This window comes from Coccinella septempunctata, chromosome 5 (genome assembly GCF_907165205.1).
Source record: "Coccinella septempunctata chromosome 5, icCocSept1.1, whole genome shotgun sequence".
NCBI classification, from domain to species: domain Eukaryota; kingdom Metazoa; phylum Arthropoda; class Insecta; order Coleoptera; family Coccinellidae; genus Coccinella; species Coccinella septempunctata.
This window is the reverse complement of record NC_058193.1, coordinates 39,180,415-39,208,190: the sequence shown is the minus strand read 5'-3', so window position 1 is coordinate 39,208,190 and position 27,776 is coordinate 39,180,415. Positions and strand designations below refer to the sequence as shown.

General features: G+C 37.6%; 4 protein-coding genes across 4 annotated transcripts; 2 read left to right on the top strand and 2 right to left on the bottom strand.

The window, feature by feature from the left end:
* The first annotated feature begins 1,793 nt into the window (after positions 1-1,793).
* LOC123314260 (BMP and activin membrane-bound inhibitor homolog) lies at positions 1,794-19,269 on the top strand. Its single transcript, XM_044899426.1, has 5 exons — positions 1,794-2,182; positions 14,682-14,838; positions 17,298-17,449; positions 17,708-17,894; positions 18,385-19,269. Exons 1-5 carry the CDS (start codon positions 2,020-2,022, stop codon positions 18,788-18,790), a joined length of 1,065 nt encoding a protein of 354 aa, XP_044755361.1. The 5' UTR covers positions 1,794-2,019; the 3' UTR covers positions 18,791-19,269.
* Positions 19,270-19,672: 403 nt separating this feature from the next.
* LOC123314261 (biogenesis of lysosome-related organelles complex 1 subunit 1) lies at positions 19,673-20,413 on the bottom strand. The gene is made up of 3 exons (XM_044899427.1): positions 20,209-20,413; positions 20,085-20,157; positions 19,673-19,947 (listed from the first exon to the last, which is right to left on the bottom strand). Exons 1-3 carry the CDS (start codon positions 20,267-20,269, stop codon positions 19,713-19,715), a joined length of 369 nt encoding a protein of 122 aa, XP_044755362.1. The 5' UTR covers positions 20,270-20,413; the 3' UTR covers positions 19,673-19,712.
* A 106-nt stretch (positions 20,414-20,519) lies between these two features.
* On the top strand, positions 20,520-21,386 carry LOC123314262 (essential MCU regulator, mitochondrial). Its single transcript, XM_044899428.1, has 2 exons — positions 20,520-20,745; positions 20,796-21,386. The coding sequence occupies exon 2, from the start codon at positions 20,819-20,821 to the stop codon at positions 21,077-21,079; it is 261 nt and encodes an 86-aa protein (XP_044755363.1). The 5' UTR covers positions 20,520-20,745; positions 20,796-20,818; the 3' UTR covers positions 21,080-21,386.
* On the bottom strand, positions 21,317-27,606 carry LOC123314257 (protein flightless-1). Its single transcript, XM_044899421.1, has 17 exons — positions 27,430-27,606; positions 27,019-27,368; positions 26,550-26,926; positions 26,277-26,489; positions 25,965-26,216; positions 25,672-25,766; positions 25,544-25,614; positions 25,212-25,458; positions 24,467-24,652; positions 24,072-24,383; positions 23,697-23,869; positions 23,515-23,641; positions 23,142-23,418; positions 22,621-23,032; positions 22,259-22,565; positions 22,078-22,191; positions 21,317-21,640 (listed from the first exon to the last, which is right to left on the bottom strand). The coding sequence occupies exons 1-17, from the start codon at positions 27,490-27,492 to the stop codon at positions 21,506-21,508; spliced, it is 3,711 nt and encodes a 1,236-aa protein (XP_044755356.1). The 5' UTR covers positions 27,493-27,606; the 3' UTR covers positions 21,317-21,505.
* Between the last annotated feature and the right edge of the window lie 170 nt (positions 27,607-27,776).

Below are 27,776 nucleotides of genomic sequence, written 5' to 3'. Positions count from 1 at the left end.
CAAAATCTCGGTTACAATTAAATAGTTCCTTACTTGGATTGTCTTTATCCTTACTTTCCTCTGATATATCGTTATTGAGAATTTTTCCACTTCGAAAATAAAAAAGAGGTGCCTACCTTATTTAGACTGTTGCGTCCTCTAGCGTTGAAATGCTGAGTTTATCATCTCATGAAAGAATATTTCGGTAGCATTTGAAGAATGAAGGGAACAGATGGCAGCAGCGAACTGATAATGATTTTCGAGTATTTTATATTTAAATTTCCTCTTTGGTAGTACGTTTAAGGAAACAATGTAAATCTTGCAAGTTAAGACTAGTCTTTGTATATTGGATAAAGACAACTCTCACAGACATGGTATGGACAAACTACCAAATACACATTCCCCTATGCAGTGCTATCAATTCTTCGATGCTTTGTATCTCGATTTGCAAAAAGGGCAGAAAATTATTTTTTTATGATTGTATTGTGTAGAATCCGAACAACCAGGAGAAAAGACTACAAAACTAGACCAACAGGAATGAAAAACAAACGGAGATATATATTCTTTCTTGAATAGTCTATCCTGCAGACGAGCTGTTATTAATCCAACTCTATCGTAATTTTATGAAAATAAAAAATAGTTACAATTTCTGTACTGCATGATTCCATAACATTCTATTCGAAAATCTGCGTATGGTTAAAAGTTTTAGCAACATTGCAACTGACAACTGAGTTGGGTGATGCCCTGATATAAGAAATATAATAATCAAATCATAAATTCCTAAAATGAGATATAATATCAAGATTGTCCGCATATTTCAATTAGATTAAGGAGCCGACCGTATGCAAAGGACGTCGAAATATCCGAATTGAATTGATTTCTGGCCCCTGTTTCTATCTGAACCGATAAACCGGAGATATTTATGAGTGTGTTTTCATGTAGCTCGCCGGTAATTATGAGCATCTTTAGATATCCCGCTGAAAATGGAGTCGGATGAACAAACAGAAAAGAAGCAAGAGAAATTGAAAAACAAGGCACTCGCCCAACGGAGAACATACCATAGAGGACGAGTGGCGCTCAGCGAGTGGTCTTAAGGGGGGCCATACACGCACGAGTACATGTAGGAACTAAAGGTTGCCCACTGGATATACAGAAGTTCTTCCATTTCCACCTGGTGTTAACGATATAGAATTCTGTCCATCCAACATCTCTATAGGATAGGTTTTTTAGCATTGAGTGCCAATATTAATCGAATAAATTCTCCCTCCAAGCTCCTATACTTAGAAGACTTGTCGACCGCGAAGAATTGGACAGAAAAAAATGTCGCAGAACTTGAGCAGTTCTTTTTTATTAGGCTTTTTGATTATTTGAGTCCAGGTTTAGTCATTAAATTCAGGTGAGGTCGTAATGAATTGAGACTTTCACACTTCAAGTTTTGAGAGAAATTATGAACAAAAATGTTTTTTTTCGTATTTTGGGAGCTGCATACATCAAAACGAATGTGACTAGATTTTCATGCTGGATTTAGAAGGCCGAAGATTCATTAATTATCAATACTTTCAACTAGATTTATTGTAGAATCATTTTTGCCAGAATCAAATCTGCATGTAAGAACTCATCTCGATTGAGTGTTACACAAAGAGCCGTGACAGGTAGTTTACAATTCGACTCCCATTCAGGGGTTTGTTGTGCACTTCAGTCTGTGAATGCAAAGTTTCAAGTATCGCTTTCAGCGATTAGTCTTGGCTGCTTTAAGAATTAAGGTGGTGAGTGTGGGGCCAAGCCAGGCCGGCAGGTCCCTTCCATTCGAAAGTTACTTAGCCGATCGCTCAGTCGCTAAGCTACGGTCGCGCAGTGAGGTGTATGTCGTTGTGATAAAGCTGAGCGCAGACTATACGTCAAAGAAGTAGGATGGTCGTGCTCTAATTACATGAGCCTCTTCCATAATCGTTCTGGGGACAATCAAATGAAAACCTGTTAAGGGTAAATTAAGAAACGAAACGAAATATCGTAGTTCCTCGGGAGCAAAACGTGCAAAACATGAATCTGAAACTTCGTACGAACGAGTTTGTAACTGTGATAACTTTAGTGATTAATTGGAGGAGTTCACTCGCTGTATCGCAAAATATGGAGGAATCTGTGAGGGTCAATAGGCCGATAGCGAGGACTGATAACGCACAGCCTTGGGTGAAATTCTCTTCAGGTAGGTCATGCCAAATCCCTTGAGGATACGAAACTGATGTGCATCCCACCGTCGAAGAATCCTCTCCAAATTTTTCACGTTTCTTCAGATTTGATAGTTATCATGTCGATTTAACCATTTGGAGAGTTGTTGTACTAGAAGTTTAGTCTAAATAAAACGGCAGAAAGGGTTCAGTATGAATCCTGAAATGTGCATGATTAAAGACAACTCCTGATCATTTTATTTATGCATGTACCTAATTGATTGCTCCACTATTTAATAATGAAGTTTTTATTTCGTGTAGTTTTCATATTTTCCTTTTTTATATTGCAGTTATTGCAATATGTTATTACCTACTAAATGACATTGAATGAAAATCATTTTTGTCAGTCGAATTGCAAAGATAAGGATGCTGTTTTTGAACTGCCGGCTGATAAAATACTACTGTTTGATTGGAGTTTAGTTTATTTGTTTCTCGTTGGAAATGTACACACAATTTCTTTGAGCTTCAAAGTTGAGGTCCAATTTTCAACAAAATGGTTTATTTTTCCTGTGTATGTCCTCATTCAATTTTCCACCCAATGTAAATGCTTATCACCTGAGGAAACTGTGCAAACTCCCAAAGAATTTTTTTTTTATTTGCTCCTGAGCTACCACAGGTGAACCTTATTAGTATCAATAATGATAATCGAAAATAGAGAAGTATCAAGCGAGCCGAACGTCCAGAGAGCAAACTCAACTTAATTGCTCGCAGAATCTTCATCTGCCATCTACGCCATAAAAGTCTTCTTCGTTATACCATGCAGTTATCTTTAATTGCCGTTTCGACTCATTAAATATATCTCGTCTGCCAACGAGACCACTTGTAACAGCCGCAACAGCCGTCCTGTATAATTCAACGATAAATTCGAGTGGTCGATGTCATCTGGAAGAGGTTCCCCAGGAAATATTGGATCGTTCCCCATGTCTTACACACGCACCGATCGACGAAAAAAAATCGCGCGATGTCTATCCGGTCGATTGACTCGATCGAAGAAGTTGAATGGGGATTGGAAATAACGGAAGAGTTGATTGGAACAGGGGCATTTGAGCCGATGGATGTTTCCTGAGTTGCTCTGATTCGACTTTCGCTTTAACTGTAGTTTGCCGGAGCACGTTTTCTGCGATAGGATGATTTGTTGAAGAATTTGATGGATTATGTCAAACCAGGATGAAAAAAAAAGATGTAGAAAAAGCTATATTGTTTGAGATATCCGATACAATGACACTATCATTAGAACCTTCTTTGTATTTCTGATTATGAATAAGTATAGCTCACGACTACAAAAGGAAGACTCACCAGGTAGCGAGCTATCAAGTTTTACTTTGTAAGAGATATATATGAGGAACGGTAGTTACTTTAACTCAATGTCATAATTCTAAGGTATATACAATACACTACAATTAGCTTCTACGATGGGACATCAGTTAGAGTTCTTTACTTTATTGTTTACTGCTTTATTCCCGGGTGAAACTTCTAGAATTACGTAATAAATTATTATCAATACTCTTCCGACGATCGTGAGAGATCATCATTATGCTGTGAACCCTAAGACACATGTTTACAAGAAATTGTTGTTATAAGTTCAGTGATACAGGGTGTTCTGCTTTCTAGGATCGCCTAAGTTTCATATTCTCGCTATTTCCTTCGACCAAATCATCGATCTTTGCCCCCATCCGAGCAAAGTTCTCCTTTTCACCTCTGTGATTCACGAAATTACAAATGGAAATCATGCCGGCGTTCTTTGTCGTCGATTTTTAATTTTTATCGGCATTGTTTTCGAGCGCGACAACGCTGAAATTATCAACGAAAAAAAATGGGAATAAAATTTATTATCGGTGTCGTTGGTATTCACGCACCGGCGAGTTGCATTAAGCGATATTGTTTTTCCCATCACATCCATCCTACCGACCCATTCCGTGAAATGCATGTGCGTTGTAATGAATTGGAAATATCATTTGCATAAATTATCAATAATGTGTTCGACAAACAAGAACTTCAACAGGACGTTCGGGCATACTTCACTGTCTGGATTCGCATACCTGACGCTCATTTTATGAGCGCGTTTTGATAGAGATAGAGGAGTTTTCCAGCAAAAACTCAAAGACTGTTTTATAATCGGGCATAACACTTTTTGGTTTCAGTTCATACTTACAGGAGAGAAACTTCGCCCTGTGTATTTCCATGAAAACCCGAAAAAACCTCTCGATCTGTTTTATCTTACCTTTCTCTCTTTTAGCATAGTGGAAGTACATGTTTCGAAGAAAACTTTACGATCTTTAAAATGCAAAAACTGAAGCGTGCTTAGTAATCACCAGTCGTTCATTCTATTCGCTTTTAAAACATTTATTGGGCGTGGAAATCATATAACAGCTAAAGGTGACTCGTGGGGGTTATATCCTTTCTTTCCCTTGACAAAAAAGTTACCAGATTATTATTATGAAAGACTTTGAACAAATAAAAGCGTTTTTTTTCTCCTTTTTTGGATATTCCCTAGTTGTGATATATTCGATGTTAAAGACTCGTAATTCGTCTTTAATGAAGACATACCATCATCATTTTTAATTATTTAATTCAAAAAATATCAACTATGACTAACAACCCTGCCAAATAACCATAAAACATGCGATGAGAGACGTCCTGACAAGTTCAGGATGAACAGTTGACAAATGGACGAGAAAAAACCTCTTGAATATTTCGAATACGGTTCTGGATGTGTGGGCCATTCGGAAGCAGGACAAAAAGGGAACCGCTCTCCAAATACTTTCGACTTCCAATCGACATAACTACAATAGGAATGTCCATTGTGTGGTCGCCTTATTTTCGTCTCATTGGTTTCTTTTATTTGATGGGTATGCGCCTAGCCCTCTGAAAAAAGTTAAAACAAAGCGGATGATAGACTGCCGATGTTAATGTTATTCCTCGAATCCCCCCAGTGGACCCCATGGGGAGTAACACACTGCTTTATGTAGAAGCTCAAGTCTCTCGCAATTAAAATCGGTGTGGATGGAGATTCTCCGATCAAGTGACATTTTGACGTAAGTTTCGGTGGTTTTTTCCTGATTCATCGAGATTCTAGAGGCCTTGCTGGACTCAGTTGGAGAGGTATTCTGGAACCAGTCGAAATTTTGAGAGTCATGGTTGGTAATTGTTTAATTTGAAGACTGGGATGATGGAAAGTTGTTAACATGAGAGGAAAACAATCAGTACGAAGCTGGACGTATTTATTAATCATAATGGATTTAAAATGAAATAGAGTATCTTTAAATTGTCGTAAGCAGTGAAGTAAACACAACCAATTGGAACTTGGAAAAATTCAAGTGTTTTGATGCGTTCGAAATTTAAACAGGTCAAGAAAATCAATTTGAAGAAATTTTTTTCTCAGAATCTATGTGGCAGGTAGTGCTGTAATTTTGCACGAACCTTCAGAAGGTCTCTTCATATCCAAGGTGTAGTTTCCAGTTTGATCATATCAGTGTTATTGGAAAAAATCTGGAAACCAAGCAGCGTTGGCACTGTTAAGTACCTGGATGGGAGACCACTAACGTGAAGAGCGTAATACCTCTCGATTCCATTGTCAATGCTTGTCATGGGCTACTTAACCAAACTGACAAAGACAAAGACCTATTGGGCATAAAGAATGAAGTTCTGCAAACCAATCAAATCAACGAAGCATAAATGAACAAAGACAAATCCTGCATGTGAAATGTCATCTCCGTCGTCAAACCCCGGATCCCCCACGGTGACAATTCGACTTTTTACCCGGTACGCTAAACAGAGACGTCAAACGTTTAGCAAAACCAAAAAAACGAAAAAAAGTACCGAGCGTTCCAAGAAAAGCGGCATGTCAGAAAGCGTTTCGCGGCCATTACGAAATCGGGAAGCACTAAAAGAAACTAGAACCTGTCCGAAGACGAGAACTGCGAGTAGAGGTTGATTCGGGTTTCTCGGAGAGGCTGGAGCAGAGATAAGCGAAAACTACCGCTATCTCTAGTACAAGGTAAAGCACTCTAGGCAGGTAAATGAAATAATTAATGGGTCTGAAGGATGAGGACCTGGAAGATAATGTTGAAAGGCTTTTTTGAATTTACGATGTCCCCTAGTTTATTGACTTACCTGGTAACTCCAATTTTCTCTAATTTGTCAGGTGTTTTGGACACTCGGATAAGCGGGGAGTTCTTTTAAAATTTACGATGGAGATTAAACATCCACATTCAGTGTTCGATAATAGTGGATCTTCTACTATTTCAAATAATTCTTTAATAAGGCAAAAAGCCAAACAAACTCATATTTCGATGTTGTTCAAAAAATATTCAATAGGACTAACACCAGATGTGTATTATACTCCTTTATTTTGGGGACTTCTCATCTTTAATCTCTTACACTTCCTTTAGCTCAACACATACATATCCTGTACTAGAATGTGCAGTGTCATATCTAATCTGTTACATTTGTATTTGACAAGAACTGAGTGATGTTCATCATATATTATGTCTGCATTCCCTTGCACTCATACCATTAATTATAAAAAATTGAAATGAGTATCATGTTAGTTGATTAATTCTTCATTTTACTACAAATACGTCTAACAACCAAGTGAATATTGTCAAACCTAGTTTAAATTTGTATTTTCGATGTTAACGTAGAATGTACGGCATTATTTATAAAAAAATTCAACTGTAGTATGAAGATATTTCAGAAAAGCTCTGATCAGATCAGAAGAACAACTGGTTAATCACTTTTCTCTTTTCAATAATAAATGACGCTTTCGCTAGAATATGTCGATTTTTGAAGATAATAAAAGTTTTTCAATGAAACTTCTCAGAATGTCATAAATAGTTTCTTACCCTTTCTGGATGATACAAAATATAAACAATATACTTCTGCCTTCTGCTATTGTAACACTTTGATCCTCATTAATTTATTTTTTCATGAAATGTGTAGCATATTGCACCATTTAATGGGAATGTTTTCATTTGACATTCCAACAAATATGATCGATGACAAATACAACGAAAAAAATACCCCAATAGCAATATATACTGATAATAAACTCATTTCTGATAATCGTATGAATTTAATTGGAGAATAAGATCTTGTACTGTGCGACACTAACACAATTCCTTCAAATTTTTACGCATACATATGCCTTTCTAACATTTCAACATTAAAATAAGTAAACAACGAAAAGGATACTTCGAAAGGTGAAGAAAATACACCTCACCTTAACTCTAATTTGTGATGTTTTTAAAGCCGGCATAAACAACACAAATACATTAGGTGTGTTTGTTTTACAAGATGCCGAAGCTCTCTAGACTATATACAAATATTTGGAGTTTGATCTTTGTCAGAGCCTAGAAATGGGGCGTGTATTAACTTCGGAAGCCATTCCACATTGTAACAAATTCTGAATTTTTCAGTTCGAGTATTTATTACAAAAAACTGCGAACTTCCTTCTTGTTCAAGTCGTTTCAAGACCGGACTTTTTCGCATAGACCAGGTAGACGCGAGATAGAAATCTCGCAAAGACTAGGGCTACGCCAATGCGTCCATGCAGATCTCCTGTAAAACTATTTAAGCCCCGATAACATAACTGCATCGAGATTTTCAATAACCTGTTCCAGCCCGCTAATCGGCTTTTTCTTAAAGACCACATGGAGATTTCTGAATTGATTAAATACCCGTTTCATTAACTTTCCCGTTTACTATTATAAAATAAGTTTTAATTAGTGTGGATATATTGGACATCGACTGGTCGATGTCGTATTTTTGTGCGAAGATACTACGGTCGTTAAGGATGTTTTGTAATCTATCGAAGCACCAATCAACCGGATCTGTAGTTCGTGTATTTTTATAACCTTTCATGAAACCGGCGTACACGTACATATATACACAGTGCAGGTCAGATTGTAAAACGTTCTCGTAGATAGGGAGTCGTTGAATAATTGAAATTGAATTGGACGTGTTCGGACCGGTCTGATATGATCGTGGCGTTCCTCAGGGTTCGATTTTTAGGCCTCTGCAATCCTCTGCTTGTTGGCAGAGATGGATAATATTCGGCATGAAGTTCTTGGTTGAGCTGATAACAAAAATTATCAAATTGAAAGGAATTTCAATTATCCAGATCAGTCAATCATCTCAAATATGTACAGTGTCGATTCTGGGAATGATGAAATGATTGGTAATGTTGCATGATGGGAAAAGCACCAAGATTTCCTTTTTATCCTGTCGAATTTAGTTGGATTCTATATTTGTCTTTGAGTTTCTTCTTCTACCCTCTGAAACAATCTTGTAAAACGGCAGATCTCATTCGTGGCGAATGCAGTTAGCAACAGTGTGGCGGCATTCTTATCAAAGTTTATCCTCATAATGAACAACCCATTTCAAATATTATGACTGCTCTTTATCTTAGCCGATTCACATCCGTATGTGTAAATTGGAAGAAGGAATCACAAGCTCTAGTCACATTTTGGGTCATCTACACGGTGGGAAAACAATAATATTTATCAGTTTATGATTTATGGCCCAATGAAAACCCCAATCATTGCCCATTCATTTTGTCTGCAATGTAGGTATGATAGCAAATTCATCTATGAAAAAAAACATAAACTAGCTTAGGATGAATAAAGAATGCATGAAGAAGCAGATCAACCGATTATTGCCACCTGTTTCGTCTACAGGGTGAGTCTTTGAATCGTACAAATCTTTTAACAGTAGATTTTATACCATTTTTCCCAATTCGGCTCTGAGAAAAAGGATATAGCTATTTTAAGTTTTCATAATGAGCTGTGCCATCCCTGGAAAAACAAAATTACCTTCAGAATAACTAGCTAAATCTGTGACACTACACATCTGTGGATATTTTAAACAGAGTTGTATTCAGCCAAGTTCCACAAATACTTTTTAATTTTTTAATATCAAATTACTGGAAAACGGAGCATCATACAAGAAAATATAAAGAATACTTTTATTTTACGAAACGTTCAAGTGTTCATTAGGTAGCGTCCAACTAAGTTTCAAGAGTTGGGTTCTTTGAATTTTTGGTATTTTTTTTTAATGGTACGTAATGGTCATAACGAGAAAACTGGAAGACGTGGGTGATATCTTGAGTTCGAATAAGATTCATCAAATAAATGATAAACTATATTACGAATTTATTTCATACGATAAAACCGTTTGTGAGATAGATTTAAAAAATATCATTCTTTATGGTTTTTCAATAGCCTGTATCTTTCAAACCGAGCCGATTTGGAAAGAATGGTAAAGGAAAAAAGTGCTTCTTTTGACCTCAAGAATCTACTGTTGAAATATTTATACGAGTCAAACTACAGGGTGTGTATTGATTTATGGCTGAAATCTCATATTCATTCTTAAATAAAGACCCAGTAAAAGAAGGAAAGAATCAATAATCTGATAAGAAATTGAAAATATTTCAAATTTTGAACAGTTATGATCATCTAGAGTCCCTATGCATCTTCAAGTTAGAACCTACATCAAACAGGCATTACTCGAGAATGACAAGTGGAATAAAATTCGGACCTGGTGTGATAAAATGTAACAAATCGTAGTATTCTCCCAGTTTTGTCTGGTGTAGTGTAAATTCAAGCCACTTATGATGTAAGTCTTCCGAATATCCGGATCCATAGATTCTATGGCAACCACATTGATGATAAATAAATATAGTCTTAAGCTTGGAAAGATCCACTCATTACCCGAGTGACTTATCGACGCTTGACTCGGTACTTCAACATTGTAATAAATCACTGGTCCTTCGAGTCGGATGTAGTCAAAATAAAACACAGTCATGCTTTGATGATTGTTTATAAGCTCTTTCCGAGTCTCGCGATACTTAATGGGAACACACAGGCGCTGTTCCTACGCCTAGATTCTCGGAAGACCCAACCACCACCGCAAGGTAGTGTATAAACTTTCTGCTGTGTAAACACAAGAATCATCGTAATTGGTTTTGTCCCATGTTCCTAATTGGAGAGAGAAAGAATGCATCCCAGGGAACATCGGCTTATGGCCCCCTATAATTTGGTTTCAGCAGAAATAGCCAACAAAGCCGGTAGGAGGGCCCAAGACGACCGAGAACCATGGCATTATTTACCTGCGTCCGAACCGACTCGATACCATTCCTCGGGTTACTCGTTAAACGTAATTAGACCATTCGAATAATTACTTAATAATATGTATGACTCGAGGAATTCTTCCCGATTTTCGATCGACTCTTGCGCCGCGTGTAATTTGAAAATAATTTCCAGCTAACGCACCCGGCCAAATTGGTGTTATTCGGTTTTTTCCTCGTTCGAAATGGGACGATTTTATTTGTGGGAATGCCGTTTTAATTCTCCGTCGCGGTTCGAGTCACAAATTTGACGGTGTGCCGTTCCATTTAATTCACGGTTGCGAGGAACGATGGTTTTTTTTGTCTTCGGTATGAACCTTGTATTTCTCCGAATTTTTCTCTAAGAAGAACGAGAAAGAACCCGTCTTCTTCCGCAGAAGCAATAGTTTTAGGGGTTTTAATACATATAGGGTGAATCATAACTATTGGGGATGTATCTAAGCTGCTCAAAAAATATACAGGGTGAGTCTTTGACTCATACAAATATTTCAACAGTAGATTCTTCAGGTAAAAAGAAACACTTTTTTCTTTGCCATTTTTTCTGAATCGACTCGGTTTAAAAGATACAGGCCGTTGAAAAACCATGAAAAAATGTCAGTTTTAGTTCTATCTCACAAACGGTTTTATCGAATGAAATGAATTTCGGAATATAGTTTTCACTTTATTCGATGAAACTTTTTCGAACACAATATATCACCCACGTCTTCCAGTTTTCTCATTATGACCATTACGTACCATAAAAACACCAAAAATTCAAAGAACCCAACTTTTTAAATTAAGTTGGAAGCTATCTAATGAATATTTGAAAGTTTTATAGAATAAAAGTATTTTTCATATTTTCTCGTATAATGCGCTGTTTTCGAGTAATTTTATGTTCAAAAATAAAAAATATCTGTGATATTCGGAAAATTGGGTTATTTGGCTGAATGCAACCCTGTTTAAAAGATCCACAGATGTGTAGTGTCACAGATTCGGCTATTTATTCTGAAGGTAATGAAGGTAATTTTGTTTTTCTTGGGGTGGCATAGAGCTCATTATGAAAACTTGAAATGGCTATAACTTTTTATCAGGGCCAAATCAGAGAAAGTGGTATAGGAAAAAAGTGTTTCTGTTGACCTCAAGAATCTACTGTTAAAATATTTGTACAAGTCAAAGACTCAACCCCCATATAATGGAGCATAGCCCCATAGCATGGAGCATTATGAAAACTTGAAATGGCTACAACTTTTTATCAGGGCCGAATCGGAGAAAATGGTGTAGGAAAAAAGTGTTTCTTTTGACCTCAAGAATCTACTGTTGAAATATTTGTACGAGTCAAAGACTCACCCATCATATAATGGAAGACCCACATTACCTTTAACAAGGAATGTTCTTCAAACCTTGATTTACACCCTGTATAGTAAGAATTAAAAGAGTAGTTTTCAATTTTAATTAACAAATTGACACAATATCCTCCTCCTCATGTTGAAGATCGCTCCAATCCAATCTTTCAAGTTCAGCGCCACCCTAGTCGTTGGGAGAAAACGAAAGTTAAAGTGCCCCAACAAAAAATCGGCGGTTCTAAGATAACGCTAAAAGCCCCGCTTCGTTTTAATCGAATCTCGGTAAATTTTCGGCGCTCCAAGTGCTTTTAGGGCTATCGACAGATAAAGTCGAGTGAAAAGAACGAGGGCGACAAAGAAGGTCTCAATTATAAATGAGTTACACCGGATACGCCGGGTAGACGAGCCTACTATGATAAAATCCACTTCGGCCGACATGGTGAAGTACTTTTGGCGTGCTGGCGAGGACCAAAGAGGACGTCACAGGGTCTCCTGGCGCCACTAGCTCCGTCTTTGTCGGTACACCCGAAAAAGTTCTTGCGTGCCGTTTGGGTGTATGCGGAATTCCTTAAAATAACTTAAAAACTCGAGATGAGTCAGGGAAACGACAAAAAAGGACCCTGAATTTCACGGTTTGAATGTCGTCTGGCGCTTACTGGGTAAAAAACTATTTATGGCAGTTTCTGGAAATTCTTATGAATTTCCTACTGACCTTGAGGATGATTCTTCTTGTTTGAAGAGGAAAATGAACTGAACATGTACCTATTGTATTATTTCATCACATTATGTCCACACAAGCATCTATAGCATCGAACTGAAAATTGGTCTAAAAACTAACTCCACATTAGTCTGTATACGGTTACATCACAGCCTCATGTCGATTCCAGTAATTTTCTGCATGTGTCAAAATATTATAACATAATGAAAGTATCGACATTCAATAAAAATCATCACGAATATAACAGCCAGTTTCATAATTAATTTTAAAGTCCTTTCAATTTAAAGCTTCCTTTACGGCCCATTTCATACTTCAACCTTACTGAAAATGACACTCCATTTTTGTTGGACATTTGGCTATCTCAAGAGCATAGACTTAGCTTAAGAGATAGTTATAAATTTCAACTATGACTCTGTCATCGAGAAGATGGCGGCAGCATTTGACAACTAGATTTCTGGTAATTTTGAATGGATTCCAAAGTTTTCTAAGGTGAAACGCTTCTTCGAAACTGAGTAAATGACTGAGATTACATAAGTTGATCGAGTTCAACTAAAAAACAAATTACAATTTAAGAAATAACTTTTCCCCGTTGGAGTTCTGTGGCGCTAATTATTATCAATGATTTTCGATGGGAACCGAACCGGCCGAATTAATCTACGAATCGTGAAAGATTATTTTCCTTCCCGAATGAAGGTCAATCTTCTATGTACGAGATTGAAATACTGAGATTCCCATGATTATTTTTATTGTACGACCAATTTACGAGAAAGCTCTGCTATTGTGCGCCGCCTCATTAATATATAATTGAAAACTTCCAATCGTCTAATTTCTGACCCTCATCTCCAAACATATTATTGCAATAGTCGTCTAATCCCCGACAATTTTCAAGATGAGAACTGAATAGCATCAAGAACATCCAATTTAATCCCAAGCGATGTGGCAAGCTCAAAATATGTCATATTCATAAATCGATACCTCATATATGTTGGGTACTTGAAAGTTATCCAACTGAAGGTGAATGTAATATGGCACATAGTTGCGTAACAGTCGTTAAATGAAACATTTTCTGTCGAGAAACTGGTACCAATTGAATATAAAACTGTTATTCAATCAGCAATGATAGACTGTCCATCAAGACTTTCTTGAAATTCAAAGTCCCATCAGAGCATGTTGCGTTTAGGGTGAAATAACACAAAGTTTTATGGAAATAATACAGGTAGACTGCTTTATACGCGCCACTCTGTATGAATAAGTATATGGCGTGAAAGCTTAGAATAGTTTCCGTTCAACTTCTACTATAAGTTCACCTTCCCTTAATTAGGTACCCCATTAACAATGGAAAATTCTTTGGAAAAACCATTACTCCATGTCATTTGAAGTATTTTTCGATTGCGACCTAATTGTTTTTTTATATATTCATTGAATTCTGATTGTATGTATATCAAGAAGAGGCTTCTCTTGTACAATATGTATCACATTTAGATGTACAATGATTTTTCTGACCTTCGAATTTCCCAAAAAGATGGGGTCAGGTAAAACTTCCTCAAGACCGAACGGTTGTGCCGAAATGGATGAAATTCTCAGATTTACAACTAGAAGAGTTGCTCTTTCAGAATATGTATCACATTTAGTTCTAGAATGATCCTTCAAACCGATTTTTTTCGATTGAGGAACCGCATTTCATGTTGGCTTCCTGTCTACTCCCCTTCATATCTGATCACTATCATTATTTCCGAGTCATGTGAGCTTCTGGCGCCACAAGTTCTTTTCGCAACAATAGAAAAGCCAGCCACATCCGGTGTAAGGAATGAAATCATGAGGATGATTGCAAGCCGACCTCAAATTAGAACGATATGGAGTTGAAACAGATGAGGTCGTAGAAAATTAGATTTCTTTCACTGAATGAGAAAAAAATATGAAAAATCACACTTTCCGTTTTGATATTACTGTAAAAAACATTGAAAAATTGTGTATTCAGCAACTTACAGTTCATCTTGGCAAGAAATATCGAAAAAAAAACAAGTCTGTTTGCACCCATAACTCTTTTCTGAACTACTCTACATATTGTCAAAAGTCAGGAAGCCTTTATGGTTGCATCTATGATGCTTCACGGAATCGAGAAAAAATTCCATAGAAATGAAAAGACCCATCAACTACAGAAATTCTTTAAGTAAATGTCACCGTTTTCAACGTCAATTTTCGCGACGCTGTGAACTCAAAATCAGGAGTGAATCGAATCAGTGCAATCTCGACGATGGATCACAACCTCGGTCGAAGTAACGAAGTTTCACCACAGATTCTCATTGTTTCAGATTACGTGAGGTGTTTCTGCAACTTGCCCTCGTGCGTGCACACGGGTTACATGTGCAAATCGAACGGAGCAGGATGCTTCTCCGACCTATGGGAGGTCCCTGGTCTTCCCACAGGATACAGAGGGAGGCACGGATGTTTGGAACTCATAAACACGAGGTGAGTACTTCTTCGGCGTTCGAATCATCTCTCTTCGAATTCTTCCCGTCATTATAAAACCAAAGAAATAGCAATTTAAATCCGCTAAGACGGAAGGAATACGAAGCCGATGAGCGGTATCCTAGCGCTGCCGTATATTAAGATGATCTTTTAACTCGCGAATCACGGTAGAGGCGATTATTACATCCACGGTTCGGAAATAGGCACTGAAATGAATTAACGGTGTTTGTAATCTTGAAATAATGACCGCGGCTCAGTCATTTTATGCCGCATTAAATAATACATCACGGTTTGCGGTTTGTACGGGTACTTGAAGTCTCACTTCCTACAGACGTGAATTACCACTGAATTCTCAGTGAAATCATAAGTTCGGGTCATAACTGTGAAGTTTATCTGGGAGTAACCCTAGAAAGCAAGCATCTGTGGAACGAGCATACTGAGATAGCTGCTAGCAAAGAGATGAAGGCCTTTTTAGAGTGCAGAAGACTATGTGGAGATTTAACTCAAAAACTCGGCGATGAATATACGTCATGGTTGTGAGACCACTAATCGCTTATGCAGCAAAAGTCTGGCACATCAAAGCAAATCAGAACAGTGGCTGATGTAGTTTATCAGTACTCTGGAACTGGATGGCAAGCTCTAGACAACATAGCGGCAAACAGCTCTGTTGGGAGGCCCAATAGATCTTAAATTCGCAGTGCATCGTAACGCCCCCTGGCAATCTACAATCGTACGCCACTGCACCTGTTCTAGTCGTGCGGAATACTCATGTCCACGTGCAGCGCGCTTGACTGACTTGCAAAGCAGCTTTTCAAGAATATATTCTACCTAATTTCAATATGAACTAGGAATAAATTATAGATTGTAAACAATCCTGGCGCCAAAATGCTGTCGGTAGTTTCTCTAACTACTTAATTACGCCTAGAGCACCTTGATTGCAGCTTCGGACACGCCGCACGATTTCTTTTTTTTTTTTCGTCGCTAATGACATATTTGCAAGTGGTAACAAAGTGCTGCAATTGAATGATTCACTTCACGTTCTAATTTTAGAACGGAGACTTGATATTTATTGTTCCTCCTTAGCTTATTTATACCGCATGAATCAGGAATTGAAAATTTCCCGTTTTCCTTGTATAGACCTTTAAGCGACAGGCGCCAAGGTGTGGTGGACGCAAAAAAGATGCATGATTCAAGTACTAAATGGAATTATGACATGTGGAGCAGGAATTTACTTTCCAATGATTCCAGACGAAGAGTTTCGAAGAGAAATTGACCTTTACTCTTCATCCATAGCCTCATTATTAACCCTAAGTGTTTAAAAATATTTCCACAAAATAAATTTCGTCATTTCGAACGTTTTTATTGGGTGATTCCTGGTCATTTCGTCTCTGAAAAGGTAGAACCTCCTATATATTCACTTCGAACAGCCATCGATGATCGATGAATTCAAAATGCAACCTCCTCGAGATTGATTATTTGCGTGGGCGCTATGTAGATCTCGATCCTACAGATCTGCCTTCAATATTTATCATGCCTACATTTCGAAGTACCTTCAGGCCGTGGTATGTTTTTTCTTCTGTGCCATACGTTCGGTATAACGTATACGTTACGTTTTTCACCGTAACAAGACAATCGTGATTATAATTTGAACAAATAACGTTCCTTCCAGACATTGTTAATAATTTACATTTTACGACGATCGATGATGCCCACGCGAGTGTTACAACAAAGACTTTGCAGTCTCCGATTAGATTCTTGCACTTCCCAACGCCTAAGGGAAATGAACCCTGCCTCTTATACTTCTAAAATATCAAGGAATTAAAGTATTAGTTTTTCATACGCACCCTGTACCTTTTTTCCGGTTAAAGGTGACCACAAGTCATCGAATTCAATCAACAACATTGATGAATATATCGAATTTTTCAGGATGCAACAAATTCTTGTTTCCAGGATGAAATATACAAACAAGTTCTTGATCCTTCGAACATTTGCCGGCCTCAATCATTAATTCCGTAATTTCCCAATGCACCATACATTTCATTGTGTGATTATAATAACCGTTATCAACACTAACAGATCAGTTTCGATTAGGCGTATTACGCACTATAGTAAAACTAATTAGCTATCAATATTTGTACTGAAATTATTGTTGTGTGACTCATATCTCTAGTCGTTTGATCGCTCTGCTTATCTCCTTCCTTTATTGAATCGTTTTCTTCGCATTCACTACTACGTATCGCCCTCGATAAGATATATAATATTCCTGGAATATTAATTATATGAATGTTGGATATGAACATCACAATTAATTGGGGTAATTACCTGATAATTTTCGTGGTTCCAAGCAATAACATCGCGGACGTTACCAATCTATTTAAGGAATTATATCGAACGTAACGGATCAAAACAAAAATCCGTCAGATTTTTCCAATCAATAACAACGTGCTCTTTCATTTCAGAGAAAAACAATGTACGAGCAACGTGGAAGAAATACAGGTTTTGCCGAAACAGACAACTTCGTCCAAGCAGTACATACACTGTTGCTATCAGGATATGTGCAATCACATGGACAGCCCTCAAACGAAATTCCTCATCAACAGCACATTTCACGGTAAATATTGATTTTTCCGAGGTTGCAGTGAAAAAATACAATACTAATCGGAGTTCCGTCAATTCAGTTCCGTTTTCCATCGAGGTGAGAGTCGTGTTGCTCTGATGAAGTCAAATAAGACCGAAACTATGGCCAGCATTCGCTCTTCTTCGATGGGATGGGGTTTCAGAATTATAGTGGTCTAGCGACATAATTTTTGAGAGATCTATTTGAATAGGGCTAGAACCAAAGTTTCTATATTTTTTTTTTTTCATTCAGGTACCACCGTAAGGAGGGAGAACATGAATAACCACAGGCCGAACGGCTACTCCAATTCGGAGGTTTGGTTCAGGGCTGCCACAATAGCAGTACCGATTTGTGGGGCTGTCATTCTCTTCGCACTTATCGCATTGGCCATGAGGATCCTGAGAAATGAGAGACACAACACTCTCAATTATAAGCTTGGGTAAGTATTCAGAATATGTTGATTTGTTGGATGAAGAAGAGTTTTCGCAGAAATATTACGAGTTTATTATATCCCTCACCTTCACGGGTTGCATTAAAAAACCATGTTGAAATGAACTTCATTAAGCGTCGAATCGCTCTTCTACCCACCCCTGTGTGAAGTGTTAACCTCACTTTTGAAACGTCAAGTGGGAGTTTATTCTGTGATCGTAGATTTTTTGACATTTGCGTTTGGTAAACGTCAAAAAATGGATTTTTTCACGCTTTTATCGAGATTGTTACCTTGTCACGTTTCGATCATTGGACTTTCGACAAATAGACTATTTTCGGAACCCTCCAAATCAGATGATTCTTCCCCTCGTCCCTCCCATGCGGTACTTACAAAATTACTACTTCTTTTTCTTACTACTGTAGGATTATGTTGTTGCCAGATGTCTAAACTTACGATCGAAATATGCGAATGTTTCTTATGTACTGATTTTTGTCTGCAGACCTTCCATGTACATCCCTCACGTACCAGCGAGAGAAAAATACTGCTACCATCATTACGATTACCTAAAAAAACAGATACCGAGAGCGCACAACCCTATATACAGACCGACCACAGTCGAGATGATCCATCATCAGAGACATGTCGAATCTCCGTTATTGGTTCAAAACGAAATATCCATCCAGAACAAATGCAAGAATGAAACGAACGCAAAATTGAACCAGTTGCATTGTGATCCGCTGAACGAATATCTGAGCACGGAGGGAAAATCCATCATATTGGATATAGAGAAGGTGTGCACTAAAGAACCTCAGAACGATATCAACAAGAATATCAACGAGGAAGAGAAATTTTCCGATATAAAATACGGAGACAAGAATTTCAAGAAGAGTAGTCCAAATGTATAGATATATCCCATATTATTAATATATTGTTATTCATTAAAAATTAGATGAATTAAGAGTTGCCAATCAATTCTTACTGTAAAATAGAAATTAGTAAGACGAAAGGGACTTATTTCACTTACTAGGCTGTGAATATTTTTGTAAACTGCCATTGTTTTGTTATTGAGAACATCAGATTCTGAAAATTTGATAATTTGTGATTTTTGGGTTCCGCCAGATGGAGCCCCGATTACTAACAAGAATATTGACTGCTCAATTCAGTTTTTGTAAATACTAACCGTTTTTTTATTCTGTAAAAATATCTCGTGAATCTAGATCTGTATAGTTATTATGTATGTAATAATAATCTTTCTGTAATGAAGGTGACTTCAATGTAAATTTCTCGATATTATTTATTACCTATTCATTCCTGTTCATTTATCTTATTTCAGTATAGACGACATTTTTCAAATTGTACTATTAAAATAAATAAGTGAATATAATTGTTGTCTGTTTTTCATCTTAAGAACCGTACTGAAAAGAATTTCATAAATACAGAGGAAAAAACGCTGATTTTCGCTATCGATGAGTTGAATTGTTACTACCCACCCCTGTCTGATAGGTGCTAAGATAAAACTCTATGTTCGGATGCTAACCTCACTTCTGTCAAACTGACAACTGACGTAGGTTTGTTTACATTGGTGAACGTCAAATATCTCATTTTCCTCTCGTTTCCGATCTCGCTCTATGACCGACTTAACAGTATATAACGAAAATTACTAGCACATTCCTACAAAATCTTAAACGCTTACTTGACAGTTGTATTAAATTTGAATTTCAGGTAGATTTATTTCAACAGAAACCACTCAAATAAAATATAATGGAGTAAAGAACAATCTCACTTACTATCCTTCATTCATTCTCAATTTAATCACCAAAATCAGCATTAACTCTCTTGAGAGTTTTTGTACACAATTTCCAATGCATTTGTTATTGTTTTTATTTCATTCTCAATGGTCTTAGCCCAATTTTCCACATCTCCCAACTCTTTCAAAGAACTATTGAAACTTTCCACCAGATTAAGCCACTGTTGTGTTTGTTTTGCGAAGTTTACCGCACTACTGTGCAACTGCTTGGCCTCTGCGTCTAACTTTTTTTGATTCAAGTAAGCTTGAGCTACCCTAATCATGAAAAACAATAATTAAAATTTTAACACCCTGAATAGTTAGCTTTTTGAAGGAATTTTGATTCTGGTATCGAAAATATATAGTAAGCATACACAAAAAAGGATTATTTTGATAGTATCGATGTATCATACCCGACATTCAAGTGATCCACAAGAGCTTGAGTCATCAAGTTTGCTGCAGCACAGGCTTCTTTTCTCTTAATTTCTGTAAAACCATATCAATTAGAGCACATTATAAAATGAGTAGATAAAATACCTTGAATTTCTTTCTTTACTGCTTGTTTACTTTGGTGCTCTTTAACCATTGACATCAGCATTTTGTCGGAAGAAGATGTCTGTCTGATGGTGTGTATCAAGATTAAACTACGAATAATTATGAGGAATGTGGATAAAGGTAAATTCAAGCAGTCTCTGTTTATATTTATGTTTATGAAAATATCAGCTGTTCGAATATGTCAAAGTGACAGATGAAGATGAAATAGGGATGTGACAAACATTGAATATGCTGACAAATGATATCAGATAATGAATTTCTAGTGATGAGAACAAGTATCGAATCAATTATTCCCTTCTTGTAAATGTATGAAAATTGATATTTTCCTTTCACGAAGTGAATTGGATTCCAAAAAAGTATTGCACAAAGGTCAATCAAATGTTAATCGATATTGTCAACCCATCCCTACTATAAGTTGTGGTTAGAATTCAGGAAAATAAAAACTTGGTGTTATTTCGTAGGAAAAAAGGAATATCAGTTAATTATGCAATAACCAGACCATTCAAAAACGAACAATAGGTAGTATTTTATGAAGTGATTGATGCTTTAGTTAAATTTTACACTTTTAGGTATTACAACTGGCATAATTAAAATGCTATTCCCAAGATTTAAGAGAATTGGAAAAACATTACTTCTACTCTCGAATGAACCTTCTAATTCAATCAGAACCATAAAAACTAAGCATGGAATTATTCATCCAGAACCTAAAAAAGTATCCTTTGGCATAATCAGGGTCCTTTTGACGATAGCCTCTGGTCTATTCGTCGGTGCTATGATAAGTAAAAATATTGCTAATTTTCTAGAAGAGAACGACTTGTTTGTCCCTTCAGATGACGACGACGATGATGATTAGCGAGCAGATACTATGAGTATCTGGATCAGTCAAATTTTTATTCAAAACGCTTCTTCATAGCCATTGCAGGTGCTCATTTTTCAGCTTGTTTTATCCATAAACAAACAGTTCATTATTTCATTTAAATCTAGTCTCAACCAGGAACGGAAAATAAATTTTCATTCCATATGGTATCCCCAGTATATGCTGCATTTTTAGTTTGAAATGTGTATTTTTTGTACAAACTGAATACAATCGCTTTGTTGAATATTTTATTGAATGTTACTATAAAAATTATAAACAATAAATAATTTGTGTCATAAATAAACAATTTCGAATTGATTTTTTCCGTCATCCTAAACTATATGATACAGTTGAATTTCAAGGACAATAACGCTTAACATATTATGACTACGTTGTTTTGAGCAGACCAGAACTAGATCAAGTCTATTCTGGCGGTGCCTTATGAGCACCCCAACCATGGAAGCACTTGGTGAACCTTTTTGACTCCTTATTCTTCAACGTCAAAAACAGTTTCCTTGGCTTATCCGGCTGTTTTACTCTCATATGTTGAATGTAAACCTGAAATTATTTATAATAGTTGACTAGTAAGCCAGAAAATTGGCACCTTAGATCCAAAGGGTCCGTTTCTCTATCAGCGGCTGCTATACAGGGTACGCAAGAAAAAGAACTTTTTGACGTTCACTAAGCGCAAATGCAAACAAATCTACGTCAGTTGTCAGTTTTACAAAAGTAAGGTTAGCACCGATCATAGACAGGGGTAATAGGGGTATGTAGTACCGATTCAACTCGTCGATAGCGACGTGTTTTCGGCCATTTTATTCTGGTTTTTGGTAGTGATTGTTTGAGAAATTGGCCAAGATTCCCATAACTCGCGATTTTTTTCGAGTGAAAGGAATTTTTTGAGTAATCTCTGAAATTTTCACTCAGAAACGTGGTAGATCTACTAAAAAACCAAGAGGACATCTGAAACAATAATCAAAAATGAAAGATTTTACCTGTGCCGATTTGTAAGCGAGCTTAATTTCCACCTCGCTGCATTTAGCACCTAGCCATAAGAATACCTGTTCCCCGTTATCCAGAATCATGATGTCATCATCAGCCAAATCATCCTAGAAAACACAAAATCGTTGCTTTTCTGAAACTTTGTTCAAGTGGTTCGCATAAATTAAAACTCACTTGACAGAAATCAGAACATTTCTCCGACACGATGAAGTATCCCTTCTCGTTCGAGCAACGAAAGAGTCTAGTGTAATTCATGAAATCAGCGTCCGTATCGTAAGGTTTCCTGCCTCCCAAACCCACCCAGAAGAAATTGTCCGGCTCTTCGCCCTCCGCCAATACCTGAAAACTGACCCAAGGGCTGTTGAACATTTCCTCGGCGATTTCTTGCACGAGTCTAGCTTCGTCAGGGTCCGATTTGGACCCTAACCAGACGTAAACGATTCCAGAATCCTCCTGCTCCAGAGGTATATTCAAGATGTAACTGTAAATAACGGAAATGTGGGAAATGTTCACCAGACTCCAACACAAAGTTTTACCAGAAAGCAGAGTTGAGGGAAGTGGCGTCAGGTTTGATTTGTACGAGTCTGGTGTAGAGGGCGCTTCCGTTCGATCTCAGATGGTACAATTCAACCTGATTCTTCGGCTTCTGCTTTCTCTTCCCTTGATGGATGATGAATTTCCTTTTGAAGTGGGCCATGAACTTCATGTTTTCCTGCTGCTGATGAGCTCTCACCACCTCTAACTTATCACCGAATAAAGCTTTGAATTTTTTCTGCAGCGTGAAGGTGAACGTCAACCAACCCATATTCGAGGCTTCCCTTCCTTGCCAGAAATAAACGATCCACTGAAACTCGTCCATTTCGTTGGTGGGCTCCGGCTGCTCTTCATCCTCTATGGGCATCCAGTATCGACACAGAAATACGTAGCAATCCTTGGAGTAGAAGTGCCCTGGAAGGAATTTAATCAAACTATCTTCACAACCCAATCCAGTTCGTAAGAATCTCCGTCTGTCTTCGGTTTACGCCTCAAATACCTAGAGAATTCAGGAAATTCTCACCCAATTCTTCCTCCGGTAATCGAACGAACTTCTTCCCCTCCAAAACGAAAGCTTCCATAGCTTCCAAGTCGTCGTTCCATTCCTCCATCAACTGTTGAGCTTCGCTTAGCGACATAGACGGCTGACGCGGAGTGAACAAGGCCGTCAGATCGGCTTTCGTTTCCTGCTGCTTGGCCCACTTGGTCAGGTCGGCTCCCGTCTTCTGCACAGACTCCGCCGTTCTGGTGAAATCCACGGCTATAACCTCATCCCAACCGACGAATTTCGATTTGAATATCTGCAAGATTACAATTCATAGCCCGTTAAAAAGTGCGCCCTAGTAGAAACGTCAAACGGTTGTCAACTTCACTTCCTCATAACCTCCAATACTTGCCTGACTTTCCGTCCCTTCCCTAACCCTAGAAATGATGGCGTATTCAGGTCTGTCGATCATGTTGAACAGTTCTTCTGACAACTTGACAGCAGCGGCGTTGACTAACCTGGTGGACTTTTTTCCGATCCTAAAAAATGGTTTTGGTGCAATTCTGAGGTGATCTAGGTTATCGAATAACCTACCACACAAAGACCTCCAAGTAGCAATCTAAAATGTATACGTTCTTACTCTTCAGTAGAGTGTGAACGAGTTTTCCGTAGGGTACCTCGACTTGTGGTAACTCCAGATATCCCATGCCTAGTTGCACTTGATAAAGCCTCGGCGCAAAAGGTACAAAGTCCGGATCGACGTGTTCCTAAACGCCAGCATTAAAAATGAAACACTATCAAAATATTCGACATAAAACATAAAAAATTCGACTAGCAAAGATCTAAATCCAAAGTCAACCATAGAAAACGCGCCGACGTCGTAGGAGAGTATCGATAGACCCGTCTCGCTCTTATTAGAGCTAATCGGTACCGCATAACTCAACCAACGATGACGACCGAGCAATTCACCTGGATTTCATCCGGTTGAAGACCGTCGGGGCAGCCCAGTTCGACCCAGAATTGCTTCTCCTCGGAGCCCATGTTTAGCGAGAATATTTCGGCCTTGTTCTTCCTCTCGTTCTTGTTGATCTTTTCCGCCATCAGTCTGGCTTTCGACTTGAGGGTGTTCTTGGATTTTTTCCCGTGCCAAATGAACATCTTCAAACCGGTGTCCAGGACGAACACGTAGCGTGGATCGAGCGATTCAGACGATATAGCCACCGGTTCCAGATGTATAGAAGGCCCAGATGCATGAACCCTGTACATATGGGTCTCGAAGGTCTGGAAAACGATTCGGATCGGTGTTTAGCTGAACAAAAATCCTCCATCACGTTGAAAAACGAAAAGGTTATAAGTTTCATTACCATATCTTCAACGGTGAAAAAGCCGCTGCAAGTTCTGCCACCTTCTATATACGTAATCTGGGCATCAAACAAGTTGAGGAATTCTTCAGACTCATCCCTTTGCTCTTCCCTAATTGTACGACACTGAGCACCAAGATAGTTCCTCAGGTTAACTGCGTGAATTGCTGCGCAAGCGCGTTTGTCCAACTTCAATTAAAAAAAGTCCAATGTCAGTTGATAGTGGAGAAAAATGGTCCTTATTTCGAAGACGCATGTCTGAGAAGTGTCAACTCCAAGTTTAGGATTCGAGCGATGTTGAAAAGACAACATTATTTCAGGAACAGTCGCTTAAGATTATTTTGATCGGATACCTAAGCTAGTTGATAGTTTTTTTTCCGAAATACATGAATTTTTAAGACGTTCGGAATAAAAAATAAGGTTATGTGATCAATGAACGAGACTTGCTTTCATCACAGAAATAAGTTCATATCACCTCTGTGCATAGACATAGAGTGAAGTGGAAATATTTATGAAAACTAATTTTGACACTTCAGTATAGTTGTTCTGTGACAAGATCATAGACATAAAAAAGCTGCGTCTTTGATTATTTCTGATTTTAAATTATATCTGTGTCCCAAGAACACAAAAAAATCCCTCGAATATGCAACTCTTTGGTTGTATCCAAAGAGTAACAACAGTTTGTTACTCTTTGATACAACGTTACCGTTAATTCAGAATATTCACGGAAATGAACATTTCGACTCACGGGCGCTCTCTCCCCGATCCAAAAATAAATCTCCCAAGACAACGATTCGTTCTCATCCAGGGTGGTCTTCAGGATGATGTAACAATCGGCCTCGTAAAATTTTCCATGGGCGACTTCGTCGATTCTATTCGGCAGAAAATTTTCGATCTCCCAGATCGTGATTCCGGGATACTGACCGGCATCTTCGTCGAAAAATTCGGAGTAATCTAGAGGCGGTTTCTCCAGGGATTCGTCCCATCGTTTGGGCCTGAAATAATCGAAAGTAGCCACGTGATAAAGCGTCGTCGGAGATGAATCCACCAAGTGATGGATCCTGGGAACTCGATACTTACTTTAGTGATTCAGCTCTGGCATCTTCATCTTGCATATTCATGTTTTTATCTTTGGCTATGTCTTTCATTCCCTGTTGAGTTATTCAGGATATAATATTTGAATTGATACCTGACATTAACGAATTTACCTTCAATATTTTGGCCTGATCTTGGTCAGCTTCTTCCTGATCTCTTCTGCCTCTTCTCAGCCTCATTTTTCTTGCTATTGGATCTTTACTAGGATCTTAAATATATATTATTAAGTCATATACTGACATTTAACTCGACCCTGAATGGCGGAAATTCATGTTATGGCCAGTGAAAAAAATATGAAAATTTTAATGTTGAAGGACCTTAAAATGAATTCTTTCGCAGTTTTAGTCGTTATCAATACCTTATTTGAACAAAATAAATGTGAATTGGACAAAAATAAACAACATACTTTGCGCTGGTGTAGGTGCCGGTACGTTGGCCCCTGCTAATCTCAACTGGTTCTGCAGGGAAAAATCTATATTATAGAACTCCACGCCAGCCCCCTGGGACATTTCTGTGGGCTTTGGGGGCATAATCAAGTCGGGATTATTTCTCAAATCCAAAGATTCCATATCACCAATAAGATGTATAGCATCTGGTAAAGTTATGAGACGATTCGAACTCAAATTGAGCTTTTTCAGAGAACCACATCGGCATAACCCTAAAGTTGAGAACAAATAATAGGCATCTTGAAACCAACGAAATTCAACATGTTAAATACCTTCAGGAATCATTTCGAGTTCGTTATTCGCAGCGGAAAAAACTTCTAGAGCTCCCAATTTGCCGATACCAGATGGGATTCCTTCAAAATCTAACTTGTTATCATTCACGTAAAGTCTCCTCAATGTGTAGATTTTGCACAATGAAGAAGGTAAACTGGTCAATTTATTTTGAGACAAATTCAATACTTCCAACTTCTGCCACATTTCAATAGCTGAAAAACATCATCCACGTTGAGAAACACTTCCTAAACTTACCACCATCACAAGCTTACCTGTTGACACTTCGGTTATTTCATTTTCGCTCAAATTCAATCTTTTGAGGTTAGGTAAGGAATAAAGGGATTCAGGCACTTTTGGCAAGGCATTCTGGGATAAATCGACATCAGTCAGATTTATTAAATTTTCTAAATTTGCTGGAAAATTATTCAGATTTCTCTGGGTATTCCTCATCTGCAACGTTTGAATATTTAGCAGCGATGGAAGTTGTCTCAATTGGAAATGACCTAGGGGGTTATTATTCAGAATGAGAGTTTGTAAATTGGCCAGCCTTCTCGTTTGTGGTGGCAATGTCTCTAAGTTGTTGTGACTAAGATCCAAAAATAATAAGTCTGTTAAGTTGATGAATAAAGAATTTGGTATGCTGTCGATGCTGAAATAAAAGATAAGTAAGACCCCCCTGTTACTTCTGGTATAATAAAAACCTCCAAAAAATAATGAATAAATCAACTTGTTAATAATTACCTGTTATAACTCAAATTCAAAACTAAGAGAGACTTGGCTTTATCAAGCCCTTCTGGAACTTCTTTCAAGTTATTATGACTCAAATCAAGTGTGTTGAGTTCTTCTAAATGAAATAATTGTGCTGGAATACCTGATGCCTTGACTTTATTGTAACGTAAATTGAGCGTTCTCAAACAGTTCAATTCAGTAAGCTCCCCATATAACTTCTCTAAATTATTTCTAGTCATCGACAAGTGTTCTAGTTTTAGAAGGTTGCCCATTTCTCTCGGTATTTCGGTCAAGTTTGTACGATCCAACTTTAGCCATTGTACTCCAGTCATATGGCTCACAGCCTCGGGAAATTTTTCTTCCTATATTGTACAAATATGAATGAAATGAAAAACTTTAAGGATTTATTAAGTGTATACCTACACTAAAATCATTTCTTGTGAAATCAATTCCTCGGACGAAAGGTAACACTCCTGTGTTGGCCATGGTTGCGAAAATATATTAAAATTTAAAACTTAATGCTGTATTATTACAATTCCTCCTATTTACGACTTTTCAAAATCACAACCTTAAAATTTATTTTGATTTTTGACAAATGATTTAAATCAGCTGTTGGTTTGTTGATCTATGAAATCACTATTTTAACTCAGTAGCGTAGTATCACGTATCAAGTCAAAAATGAGGACTAAGCTGTCCGATTTTGAAGGGTAATATTTGCGTCAAAACAAACCCAGATAATTTAAGATCTATTCTCTTAATTTATAATATCC

Bases quoted from the DNA above. Each gene is read 5' to 3' on its own strand.
- LOC123314260 (XM_044899426.1), top strand. From the start codon at position 2,020: ATGAATCTGAAACTTCGTACGAACGAGTTTGTAACTGTGATAACTTTA. The intron at 14,839-17,297 runs GTGAGTACTTCT...CTTTCATTTCAG, and splicing joins TTGGAACTCATAAACACGAG to AGAAAAACAATGTACGAGCA. The intron at 17,895-18,384 runs GTAAGTATTCAG...TTTTGTCTGCAG, and splicing joins ACTCTCAATTATAAGCTTGG to ACCTTCCATGTACATCCCTC.
- LOC123314261 (XM_044899427.1), bottom strand. From the start codon at position 20,269: ATGCTGATGTCAATGGTTAAAGAGCACCAAAGTAAACAAGCAGTAAAG. The intron at 20,158-20,208 runs GTATTTTATCTA...ATGGTTTTACAG, and splicing joins AGTAAAGAAAGAAATTCAAG to AAATTAAGAGAAAAGAAGCC. The intron at 19,948-20,084 runs GTATGATACATC...TTTCATGATTAG, and splicing joins GTGGATCACTTGAATGTCGG to GGTAGCTCAAGCTTACTTGA.
- LOC123314262 (XM_044899428.1), top strand. From the start codon at position 20,819: ATGCTATTCCCAAGATTTAAGAGAATTGGAAAAACATTACTTCTACTC.
- LOC123314257 (XM_044899421.1), bottom strand. From the start codon at position 27,492: ATGGCCAACACAGGAGTGTTACCTTTCGTCCGAGGAATTGATTTCACA. The intron at 25,615-25,671 runs GTAAATTCGTTA...ATAACTCAACAG, and splicing joins ATCAGGCCAAAATATTGAAG to GGAATGAAAGACATAGCCAA. The intron at 24,653-25,211 runs GTGAGTCGAAAT...TTTTAATTGAAG, and splicing joins GGATCGGGGAGAGAGCGCCC to TTGGACAAACGCGCTTGCGC.